The 13290-nt window shown below is 40.9% G+C and overlaps 1 protein-coding gene across 1 annotated transcript in view; it reads right to left on the minus strand.

Moving 5' to 3' along the window:
• The window catches only part of LOC126824936 (uncharacterized), a 90190-nt gene that overhangs the window by 32047 nt on the left and 44853 nt on the right, over positions 1-13290 (minus strand). The window contains exon 3 of the mRNA XM_050554390.2: positions 1003-1148. Coding sequence (XP_050410347.2) covers positions 1003-1148 — 146 coding nt within the window. The remainder of the gene's footprint in view (positions 1-1002; positions 1149-13290) is intronic.

Below are 13290 nucleotides of genomic sequence, written 5' to 3' on the forward strand. Positions count from 1 at the left end.
TTATACCCAAGTTTTTAAGCTGGTAACAGCCGAAGTGTAGTCGCCATTCCCGAACAGACGCACCACTCCCACAAATACATTATGTCGTGATATAACATATGACCCATATATTCCTATACCATACTAGCGGGTTTATTCACCTCATCAATAAATGGGATTATTCAGCCTATCCATAAATAGGAGTTATTCAACCCACCAATAAATCGGGTTGAACTACCCTATCCATAAATAGGAGTTATTCACCCTATCCATAATTCGGGTTTATTCACCCCATCCATAATTCGGGTTTATTCACCCCATCCATAAATAGGGGTTATTCACCCCATCCATAGATAGGGGTTATTCACCTGATCCATATAACGAGTTAACTCACCCAACTATAAAATCGATTTATTCACCAATGCATAAGCGGGTTGATTCAGCGGGTTGATTCAGCGGGTTGATTCACCAATGCATAAGCAGGTTGATTCAACCCCATCCGTAAAGCGAGTTTATGCACCCCATCAATAAAGGGGGTTTATTAACCCTATCCATAAAGAAGGTTTATCAATTTAATCTTTTATTTACCTCTGTATTCCGAATATTCACCCCATGAATAAATAGCGTTTATCAACTTCATCCATAAAAAGGTTTATGAAAATTATATAATTATTATTTACCTCTGTATTCTGAATATTCACCCCATGAATAAATAGCGTTTATGAACTCCATCCATAAAAAGGTTTATCAAAATTATATAATTATTATTTACCTCTGTATTCTGAATATTCACCCCATGAATAAATAGCGTTTATGAACTCCATCCATAAAAAGGTTTATGAAAATTATATAATCTATTATTTACCTCTGTATTCTGAATATTCACCCCATGAATAAATAGCGTTTATCAACTCCATCCATAAAAAGGTTTATGAAAATTATATAATTATTATTTACCTCTATATTCTGAATATTCACTCCATCCATAAAAAGGTTTATGAAAATTATATGATTATTATTTACCTCTATATTCTGAATATTCACCCCATCCATAAAGAGGGTTTATCAATATGATAGCTATCAGTAGATATAACCCTACAACCAATAACTTGGTGTTGATATCAGAAAATACACAGGGATGATCAGCAGGTAAAACTAACTTGAAATATCTGAAAAATAAATAAAAAACAAAATATGACAAAATATTTAAATGGTTGTATACCGATGTTCTTGTCAGGTGATAAACCATCTAATTCCTTTGGTATTTGATTTTACTGTTATTACGTGGATCGTTTAATTTGTGTGTGTGTGTGTCTGTGTGTGGGCGGGGGGGGGGGGGGGTCACCAGAGATGACTTTAACGTCCACTGGCCACAACTTAGTCATTTCGTTTTTATTTTATTTCAATAACTCGTAGGGACCTTTAGCATGGGGGGGGGACTTGGTGAAAACACTCGCAGTTAAGCAGAAAGCCTATATACTCCTTGTCACGTACAAGCTTGGGGCCGAAACCTCGCTACTCGACTCAATGACAATCTGATTAAAACACAAATCACATTTCCTTTCATTTTTTATAGTTTAAAATTTCGTTTTATTTGTCTGTACTACACTAGGATCTGGAAGAGTTGTTATATAACATGTGCTCTGCATGGTGTGAGGTATTAACCAATGAAACCATCTGTTACGTCTACTTATTGGCGTGCCATGTACGGAACTGTGGGTAAACCACTAGAAACGTCAACGCTGATTGATTAATAGGACGTCATAGGGTCAAAGGCCGCTCGTACGACCCCTGACACGACCTCTCAGTAAAACTGGTCAGATCTTCATGTAGTGTAGGCCATCGGAAGTAAAAAAAAAACGAAACAAAATATAGATCTGTATTCTAATCAGATTGACTCAATGACATCTCTTATGGTCCAAAGCGCACGCCACTCGAACAGACCCACCATGACCCTAACCTCCACACCCAGCTATGCAGGTCCATAATAATATTACTACTCCCTCCGTCAGGTCCGACAGTTTGTATGTTCTTGCATTTGTTTTGTAGATTCCCAACTTGGACTTTTTCATCTAACGTTTCTATCTTCCTATATTTTGAAGAAGTCGTATATGCGATTACAAATTATCACACAGTTTCTGGCTCAGGCCTACTTAATCTTATGGATAACTATCATTCAGTTCGTTTTCAGTCACACTGATCATTTTCTATTTACTTTGCTCAAAAGTTGGGGGAGCCAAGGTGGCTAAGTGAGTAAGACACTGGCTCGCTAGCCTGAAGGTCGCGGGTTCGCTCCCGGTGTTGACCGAGAAAGTTCATCGGGACTTTTCCGGCGTGGTTTCTCCTTGTCAGTGGTGCAGGACGGAGGGGATGACAAGGACAACGATCTAGTCATTCGGATGGGACGAAAACCATTGGCGTGCACGTTAAGAATCCCTTGACAATTGGAATTCGATGAGAGTAGACTGTAGCGCGGTTGTCCGTGCAAAAATTCCCTCATAGCACACTGTATGGCGTATGCCTGTCTTCGCTCATTAGCCCATGGTGAACAAAATGCCGACCATAGCCGCAGTTGGCCAGACTGCCTCTAAACTAAGCAGGGGGGTTGGATGGCTGAATGGTTAGCGTGCGCGCGCTGTATCATAAAGTCTGTCATTGAGTCGACTGGCGTGGTTTCGAATCCCCGGTTGTACGCGTCAAGGAGTAGGGTCGCCTGTCCAACCTCGTGGGTTTTCTCTGGGTTCTCCGGTTTCCTCCCACTGCTAAAGACCCCTATGCGCAAGCGAATTATTGAAATAAAATTAAACCATATGTTAGTCCAGAAATGACCTAGTTTGTGTTGAGTGTACGTTAAACCCCATTTCTCTCTCTCTCTCTCTCTCTCTCTCTCTCTCTCTCTCTTAACTAAGCAGAGAGATTTTTCTTTAAGAGTTCAGACGCTAATCCTAGGTAATTGTGCACGTCATTTGGTCATCAATTTACGGTTAAAAACGATCTGACGAAATTGAACAGTGATAAATGTGACATCAACGTGAACATTATGAACGTTTTAGTTATAAAGCTTTAGCTAGAATTTAATTGTGATTATTTTCAGGTCTGAGTAGACAGAGATCCTTCTTTGATCTATAATCACCAATTTAGAGAGATTGTTTGTGGTCTGATTTAATGGGGTTTAAATGCTTACTGGAGCTTATAACTACCGGGGAATGCTCACTAGTCCGCGGGTTAATTATAGGGGTTGGGTTAGGGTTGGGGCTAAGGTATACTAGTCCGCGGGTTCATTAGTCCACCAATATCTATTATCAGGGTTAGGGTTAGGGTTCGGATTATGTTTTTGATACCCATATATATAGTAGTTCTTATAGCGGCGGACTAGTGAAACCGCGGACTAGTGAACCCCTCTCATGACTACAGAGTACGTAGTGGGCGGGGTGGGGGATTTTTCTCCGACTGTTAAAGTGACGATGCGTCATTTGCATTTTTCGCTAAAATATCAAATTTCTCATCACTTAATCGACTAAAATGTTCTCAGATTAATGGTTAGTGCTAAATGATAAGGGCAGCTCAATTTTTGTCATAGGTCACGAGATGTAAACAGCGCTAGCGCTAATCCCAACCCTAAACCTTACCCTGGACCTAGCCTCAATGCTTACTCTAACCCTAACATACAATCTCGCCAACAATCACGTGTCCTAACCTTGACAACAATTGAACTGGCCTTAACAAATAGATTTAGCCCAGTTTAATTCTGTACGCGGGTTCGATTGAATCGGATTTAATACAGGCCTGTTATTGAGTTTTCGCGAACTCTAAATGGTGGTGGGCTTATTATATAGCCGACAGTATAGATCGAAGAAATTTCAATTCCGCATATCTTTGTAAATACTGAAAGGAATTGAACCATTTGTGGACAGATGTCCCTATGAGAGGAGAGATTCGTCCTTTACACTTTTGTAAAATGAAATGAAATGGGGTTTAACGTCCTACTGTTCTGCTCCTAAACTGAGCTAATGAAGACGGGCATACGCCATACAGTGTGCTAAGAGGGAAATTTTGCCCGGGCAGCGGCACTACGGCCTACTCTTATATCGAATTCCAACTGCCAAGGGATCTTTTACGTGCACGCCAATGTGTACACGGGACTTCGGTTTTTCGTCCCATCCGAACGACTAGACAGCTGTCCTTGTCAGGCCCTCCGTCCTGCATCACTGACAAGGGGAAACCACGCTGGACACTTTTGTAGTTTTCAGGTGATTCCCATCGCGCTAAAATGAAACATCTATACTTTAATTATTTCGATTTTCAACCGGCATGTTATTTTTAACAGAATTATACATTCCTAAAAAATTGGCGCTTGTCTGTCTTTTTTATCCTGGTTTTTGGCAGAAAAGTAGGTTGATAAATCCGATTTCTTTTCCTTTTCTCTCTTTTAAGCCCCTTGCGTCACACACTCTCGAACAATAACGTCGGAATAATCCCATATTGAATTTGACGTGTCACTGGACTGGTAACACGAGCTTGAAATGAGAAAATTTGTGTGGAGAAAATACATATGAATTTTTAGCTAATGCAATTTACCAATAACCCAATGTCGTAACTTTTTCTAAAGGCTTATCGTGACGAAAAACATATTGGTCTGTTTAGAATGAAAATTATCCATATCTGTAAATTTCCTTTGGATTCTTGTTTCAATGGCTACATGTGCAATGCCGGAAATTGTCTTTTGACGATTAGTTGGCATTCGATTACAATAAAAAAGTGCTAGAAGTGTGTGTAATCTAGGCAAACCAGTACAAGTATCTTAATGCCGTATAACCAGAATCCTACAGTTATCAGTCGTTATTTGTTTGCCCTTAAGAGAGAGAGAGAGAGAGAGAGGGAGAGAGAGAGAGAAATGCGGTTTAACGTCAACTCGACACAAACTAGGTTATTTCCGGACTAACATATGGTTTAATTTTATTTCAATAATTCGCTTGCGCGTAGGGGTCTTTAGCAGTGGGAGGAAACCGGAGGACCAGGGGGAAACCCACGAGGTTGGACAGGCGACCCTATTCCTTGTCACGTACAACCGGGGATTCGGAACCACGCCAGTTGACTCAATGACAGGCCTTATGATACAGCACGCACGTGCTAACCATTTGGCCATCCAACCCCCCTTGCACTTAAGAGAGAGAGAGAGAGAAATGGGGTTTAACGTCCACTCGACACAACTAGGTCATTTCGGGACTAACATATGGTTTAATTTTATTTCAATAATTCGCTTGCGCGTAGAGGTCTTTAGCAGTGGGAGGAAACCGGAGTGCCCGGAGGAAACCCACGAGGTTGAGAAGGCGCCCCTATCTCCATGCCACATACGCTCACACCAGGGCTCGAAACCACAGCCGCAAGCCAGAGGTGACCGGCCAGCCAGAGGTCGAAGCGCGGCACTCTAGACCACTAGGCCATCCCAACCCCCCTTGCACTTAAGGGTCCTTGTGGTAAAGCGTTAGACTTTTTAACGAGACATATTTTTATAGACAATTTTAATTGTATAATTGCTTCAGGAACAAGGTGTCGCACATGTTCACGAATGTGGTAACGTGGTTTTGAATATCTTCAAAGGATAAAACAAATCGAATGGAATTTTCAATTGAATTGCAACTTCCGAGTGTTCTTGTACTTCGTCCCATCCATCCGATACTCCCCCCTGCTCCACTGAAAAATCGTCTTTGCCAACACTGGGATCGAACCCCGGCCCCTCTGCTAAGTGAGCAGGGGATCACCGTGGGTAAGTGGTTAAGACGCTGGAGGTCGCGTGTTCGCCCCTTGTCAGTGATGCAGGGCGGAGGTCCTGACAATGACAGCTGTCTAGTCGTTCGGATGGGACGAAAAACTGAGGTCCAGTGTACACATTGACGTGCACGTAAAAGATCATTGACAGTTAGAATTTGATATAAGAGTAGGCCGTAGTGCCGCTGCCCGGGCAAAATTTCACTCATAGCACACTGTATGGCGTATGCCCGTCTTCATTAGCCCAGTTCGGGGCAGAACAGTAGGACGTTATACCCCATTTTATTTCACAGTGAGCCAGTCACTTGCTCACTGAGGCACCGTGACTCTCCGTCCCCATATTCAATTAAATTACTAGCTAGCTAACTGCATAATAACACAATACTATTGCTTAGAGTTATTTAAACTGCCATATATGGCTCTTGTGCACTGGTCGATTAAATGCAGGTCAGAAAGTTGCACTGCTGAATAATTTATCGTCCATTTCCAGGAATCGTTCAATGAATACATAATACATCATGACAAAATAACTGAGGTTTTTTTTTAACAGACAGCTGTCATGTGATTTACCCAATTAGCTTGCTCAACAGGTTGTTGACATTCTGTTGAACATGGTTGACGAGAAGTTGAGGAGACTCGTTCAATTATCACGAGATGTGTCTGGATTATTGACTAGCTAAAATCTTTTTATAATTTTCTACACATCACAAACTTGACACTTGTTTTCAATGTCTTTAGGACATCGTTCATTCAATTAACTAAGGTCAAGCATTGGTAGATGTCGTGCACTGGGCAAGTTATGTTTACTCATCTGTGAGATATATTTTCATTTACATTGTTGATTTTAACCTTTGAACCGTGTACGATATGGAGAGCCATAGTGGTTCGATCATTATGTCGTTCGCTCACTATAAACCCCAGAAATCCATGTGAACATGATTTAGGGGGGTTGGAATGGCCTAATGGTCTAGAGTGTCATGCTTTGAGTATCTAGCTGGCCGGTCACCTCTAGCATGCAGTTGTGGTTTTAGCGTGCGCTAAGATAATGAAAATAATGAAATAAAGACAACTTGTCTGCGATATCAAATTAGATGGATGCGCACGTTAAACACTAAGAACAACAACCAGTGAACATGTTTTCCATCAAGAGAACCTGGCAAGGAAATGCACCTAGCAAAGATCTCATGTATACACCAGCAGCAAATCAAATAAATCTTTCATGGCAAACGAGGGGGGTTGGATGGCCGAATGGTTAGCACGTGCGCGCTGTATCATAAAGTCTGTCATTGAGTCAACTGGCGGGGTTTCGATTCCCCGGTTGTACGTGACAAGGAGTAGGGGCGCCTGTCCAACCTCGTGGGTTTTCTCCGGGTCCTCCGGTTTCCTCCCACTGCTAAAGACCCCTACGCGCAAGCGAATTATTGAAATAAAATTGAACCATGTTAGTCCCGAAATGACCTAGTTTGTGTCGAGTGGACGTTAAACCCCATTTCTCTCTCTCATGGCAAACGTTTGTTCATCTGCACTAGCCCGATGGATTCAGGCAAGTACAACGTCAAACAACATATCATTTCATTTCATTTTGCTCGGCACGAATCTACGCGAGGCTGTTTCGATTACAATCAACCCTTTGGTGCGCTAGTGAACATTATCAGAGATTTGATTTGTATGACTTGATGTAAACAACCGACTGATCAGTAACCATACACACGAGAAGCTCATTCTTATATGCTTGACTGATGATCTTGTATCTGTGGTGCCAGGGTTCTATTAATGACCTTTCACTCTTCCGATCTGTCAATTAAAAGAGCTCACAAGAGACCCCGCATCGACGTCCGTGACCGATCGACCCAAACACGGCGTCAAGACATTTATAACACGCAAAATTAACATGGACACAAAGGCCCAGTCTTGTGAGAAGTCCCTGTGGATTCGGTAGGTAACAGGGAGATAATAAAATTTATTAATCATGCAACGACTCCCGATGTTAAATAATATGACGAGCTTTAGTTTTTGTTCCCAAGACTACGAAGTGATTTTGGAACCAACACATGGATCATCTCAAAGGCCCAGTCTTGTGAGAAGTCCTTGTGGATTCGGTAGGAAACAGGAAGATAATAAAATCTATTAATCATGCAACGACTCCAATGCTAAATAATATGCCGGGCTTTAGCTTTTTTTCTTTTTTTTCCAGGGGGGGGGGGGATGGCTGAATGGTTAGCGTGCGCGCGCTGTATCATAAAGTCTGTCATTGAGTCGACTGGCGTGGTTTCGAATCCCCGGTTGTACGTGACAAGGAGTAGGGTCGCCTGTCCAACCTCGTGCGAATTATTGAAATAAAATTAAACCATATGTTAGTCCCGAAATGACCTAGTTTGTGTCGAGTGATTTTGGAACCAACACATGGGCCATCATTATTTCAAATGTGGTCCTGTGCATAGATTATCTTTGTAGTGAGGATGCAGCCAAAGACAAAGCCAAGGGAGTTAGATTAGAAACGGGGCGCAACTGTAGGTTCAGTAGGAAACGAAATGATAATAAAAGCTTTTAATCGTGCAACGACCCCAGATTTGAATACTATGTAAGTAATTTGGATTTAGATTTCACTCAAGACAATTGAGTGATTTGGGATCCGACGTATGAATGATCTCGTTCCTGGATCTTAGTAGTTGGCGTGGGTACAAAGGTAGTCAATCAGGGGAACTAACTGCCAGTGACTCATTACGGCCGAAAACAGACTTTGACATATGTGCCGATCTGCTTCGCCACGTTTAAGATCCATTCGGACATCCTCGTCCACCATTTTCTACTAAGCGTTCATAAATAAGATTTACATGCCGTCATATAAAATTCAAATCATCGTAAGTGGGGGGGGGGCTGAAATGGTTGGCACGTGCGCGCTGTATCATAAGGTCTGCCCTTGAGTCAACTGGCGTGGTTTCGATTCCTCAGTTGTACATGACAAGGAGTAGGGGCGCCTGTCCAACCTCGTGGGTTTTCTCCGGATCCCCCACTGCTAAAGACCCCTACACGCAATCGAATTATTGAAACAAAGTTGAACCATATGTTAGTCCCGAAATGACCTAGTTTGTGTCGAGTGGACGTTAAACCCCATTTTTCTATCTTCTGTCAAATCGTCGTTTGAATTCTACGTTGGTAACCGTACAATCTGGCTCAGTTCTCTCAAGTCCATAATGTATTGAGTTGATTTAAACAATTTATGTATTACAATGTAATGAATTGGACATTTAATAATCCATCACTGGTTCAACACGATTCTAATTAGTCCAGTTAACAAAATAACATACAATCCATCACGCTATAGTTAGTGTTTACATGAACACCAAATACCCCAGGGGCAGCAAGACCTATCGACAACTAATGTAATTAATCTAACATCTGATTTATCAGTAATTAATCAACGACGACAAACAACCAATATAGATTTGTATACAAGTCGTTTATTGAGCTCGTAGATATAGACCAAAATGATAAACGAGATACACAGAATATTTCTTAACCATTTTCTTGTCTAGCGGCGGTTTTAATCATTATTTCTAAAATAAGGTTTCTTTTTAATTGTTTTCAGGGACTTGGCTTCTTTGATCTTCGTAAAAAAAATATTGAGTGGTTTTTTTATTAGATTGCCCAAAGGGAAATGTAAAATCTGTTCCAGTGCGTTTGGACTTGTAGTTTGCATTCTACGACAAAATAAAGTATTTATTGGGTCGAGGTTTTATCCGTGGTTTTATTAGCTTGTTCAAAAAGAAATTGAAAACATATTTCACTTTGTATTGACTTGTGGTCGTTATGCTTGAAGGCTGATAAAAGACGTGAACAATCGTAATTATTTTTTGTTTGCATGAATTTGGAATTGAGCCAAAGTGTGTTATACTACAGGTGGTGAATTCCACGTCGCGGGCAACAACGTCAAGCATGTCAGGGTTGTCATACATGAGTCACGTTGTGGTTCTCTGTTAGTTCTTCTTTCTCTCTCCCTCTCTCTCTCTCTCTCTCTCTGTGGGTTAGAGAGAGAGAGGGATAGAGAGAGAGAGAGAGATTGTACACAAGCTAGGTCATGTCGGGACTAACATGATATATTTCAAATATTTCGCTTGCAATCTTAAGTAGTGGGGGAAACCGGGGAACTCCGAAAAGAAAGGGTAGTTCAGGCGACGACGACCCCACTCTTCGTCACGTTCCTCTTGGGACAGGGAAACTTTAGTATTAGAATTAATTCTATAGAAAATATGGTTATTTTTGTTATAATAAGTTCTGGGATGTATCCGGCGTATAGAACACCCGATACGACCACAGGGAGTGGATGATCTCTTAGGTTACTTTATTTGATCTCCTGTCATCTCGCTTTAAAGAAAATTGCCAGACAACATACGTGGAACACAATTTAAACGACTTTGTAGTTATACGAATCACGATGAAAATAGATATCTCGTTAAAAACTACAAAGATTCAAAGAATCCTGAAACAGTTTGTGTGCTCATTATATTTATTTATGAACATAAAAGATGTATGTACTTCATATTGTTGTAGTACAAAAGGTTGTCTTCTTTTCAGTAGTCACACATGGCGTTACTATGGCGAGACTATATAAGGATAAATAGATTTAAAAAGGGCGGGGTGATAACCAGCAATGTTCTGATAACTTCACAAGAAAAATTCCTCACGATTTTGATAGATCAAACATACAAACAATTTTAATACCGTCATCCGTGCTCACCGTGGTGATATTAGTTGTGGCTGTTTTTAAAGCTACAAAATCGGTACCGAGCTTTCCAGCAAATTGTGGATTGAGTGAGCATATGTTTTGGGGACAGGATCCAAATCTAGGATTAAGAATGTAAGAAATCTAGTTCGTTCTTATGATACTGGGGGGTTGGATGGTTGAATGGTTAGCACGTGCGTGCTGTATCATAAGGCCTGTCATTGAGTCAACTGGCGTGGTTTCGAATCCCCGGTTGTACGTGACAAGGAGTAGGTCGCCTGTCCAACTTCGTGGGTTTTCTCCGGGTCCTCCGGTTTTCTCCCACTGCTAAAGACCCCTACGCGCAAGCGAATTATTGAAATAAAATAAAACCATATGTTAGTCCAGAAATGACCTAGTTTGTGTCGAATGGACGTTAAACCCTCTCTCTCTCTCTCGCTCTCTCGCTTATGATACTGCTATGAGCCCGATGACTGCCAAACAATTTTCCTATTCGAAGGTTATTCAAACGGGGTTTAACGTCCTACTGTTTTGCTGCGACTAGGCTAATGAAGACGGGTATACGCCATGCAGTGTGCTACAAGTTAAATTTTGCCCGAGCAGCGGCATTGTGACCTACTATTACATCGAATTCCAACTGCCAAAGCAATGTATACACCGTCTCATCCGAATGACTAGACACCTTTGCTTGTTAGGCCCTCCGTCCTGCACCACTGACAAAGGGAAACCACGTCGGGAAATCCCGATGAACTTTCTTGGCCAATGCAAGGATCGATTATTCAAACGAAATTACCACATTCACTTAGCACACTAAGCGCCAACAAAGTAGAACGTTAAACCGCATTTCATTTCTAAGTCATACCAACATCGGAGAATCTGTCAGCATTAATTTATGGACAATTCATCTTTCTATTTTTCCAACATTCTATTTAGTCCTCTCATCACGTAATATCACCATTTGTATTGCAATTAAGCCCGACCCTTAAAGAACATTTATATCCGAAATCGATTAGACGTGTAAAGTAATTGGTATTCCACGCGCTTGTTTATGTGTAAACACTGGCTGCCGTGTAACGAAAGCTATGCTTACAATCACCTACGTCGTCCGAGGTGTCCATTAAGTTAACACCATATTATTGCGTAAATAAAATTGTGACTTGTCGCGTGTTACGAAGTTTTGATGACACTGTGAATTTTAAGTCATGATGTCGCATTTAACAAATGTCCAGATTGCGCAGTTTAACCCACGGTTTGACTCTGTATCATTTTTATTTTGGTTCCAAAAAATGGAATGAGATAGGGTTTAACGCCCTTACTGTTCTGCTCCGACGGGGCTAATGAAAACAGGAGGTTCCATAAACGGACGGTCTTAGCCTTGAAATCGTATGAAATCGTAGGCATACATCCTAAACAATACAAATTAACGAGATCTTAATAGATCACCTCATCATCATCGACAGCGGCCTCAGCATATCATCATCAGCAGCAGCAGAAGCATCCTCGGTTACCCAGTGTACTCATTCCGTGCTACTCCACTATACCCTGGGTTAATCTATGGGGGAGACACGTTTTCAAGTTATTCGCCCTTGATGATTGTGCTATTTTTATGGACCAATCTCATAAATTGTTATTTGAAATGGAAGTTGGCAAAGGTAAGTAACTCTCATCGGATAAAGTTAGGAGTTGGTCTATTCTAAATGCGTAATTAACAACCAAGTATATATTATGTTAACGAAGACCAGACGTTCATATAATAATGTAGGGTCATTAGTTTTATTTAGAATGGTCGTTCGTTCGTTCCCGGATATGGTAGTCAAGTTGTTGTGAATCAAACTGCCAAGTATAAGGTCAATAATAATAAACATAACAGAATGACATATTTCAGACAAAGAACGAATAGTAATAATAATAACAAAAGTCAAACATATAGATGTTATACATATTTGAAATCAACAACACATACTAACAGATTTTGATAATACAATTAAATATAAATAAATTATAAATATATACATTATTTACATAAATCATTCAGTAAATGGACATAAATATGGTTATCTACCCTTATAAAAACGAAGGTGAAACGATTGGTTTGTAAACTGTTTTCTGATTGGTTCGCAGACTATAGCTACATTCTAGGCCGGGGCAGATAATTTGAAATCGTGAAAACCCCATGGATTAACCTAGGGTATAGTGGATTAGAACGGAATGAGTACACTGGGTAACCGAGGCTGCGGCAGAAGCAGCAGGAGCATATCATTAGCAGCAGTAGCAGGATAGCATCATCACAGGGCAGCAGCACCATATCAAGCGAACAAAGAAAAATGGTGCGCATCCAGTAACAATTTGCAAGTCTAAAATTGACGGCTGTAATGCGTTTAGTCTCATTTTATTCTTTTGCAATGAGAAGGTGATTTCGAGACACAAAACATGATTCCATTTTATTTCAATAATTTGTTTGAGCGTAGGGGTCTTTAGCAGTGGGGGAGGGGGGGGGACGGGAGAAAACCCACGATGTGGATACTTAGAAACCATATATGATACAAGCTAAATATGTATTAAAGACACAAACTAGGTCATTTCGGGACTAACACTGCTAGGGGTCTTTAGCAGTGGGAGGAAACCGGAGAACCTGGAAAAAACCCACGAGGTGGATACTTAGAAACCATATAGGATACAAGCTAAATGTGTATTAACGACACTCGGTCTAGAGATCATGATGAGGGCCAGTTAATTACAAGAATAGCGAATCAAGGAGAAACTACATGTATATCAAGCAATGGGTTATTGATACTATCTTCATCTGAGATTCAAGGAGA

Source organism: Patella vulgata, chromosome 6 (assembly GCF_932274485.2).
Source record: "Patella vulgata chromosome 6, xgPatVulg1.2, whole genome shotgun sequence".
Classification (NCBI taxonomy): Eukaryota; Metazoa; Mollusca; class Gastropoda; family Patellidae; genus Patella; species Patella vulgata.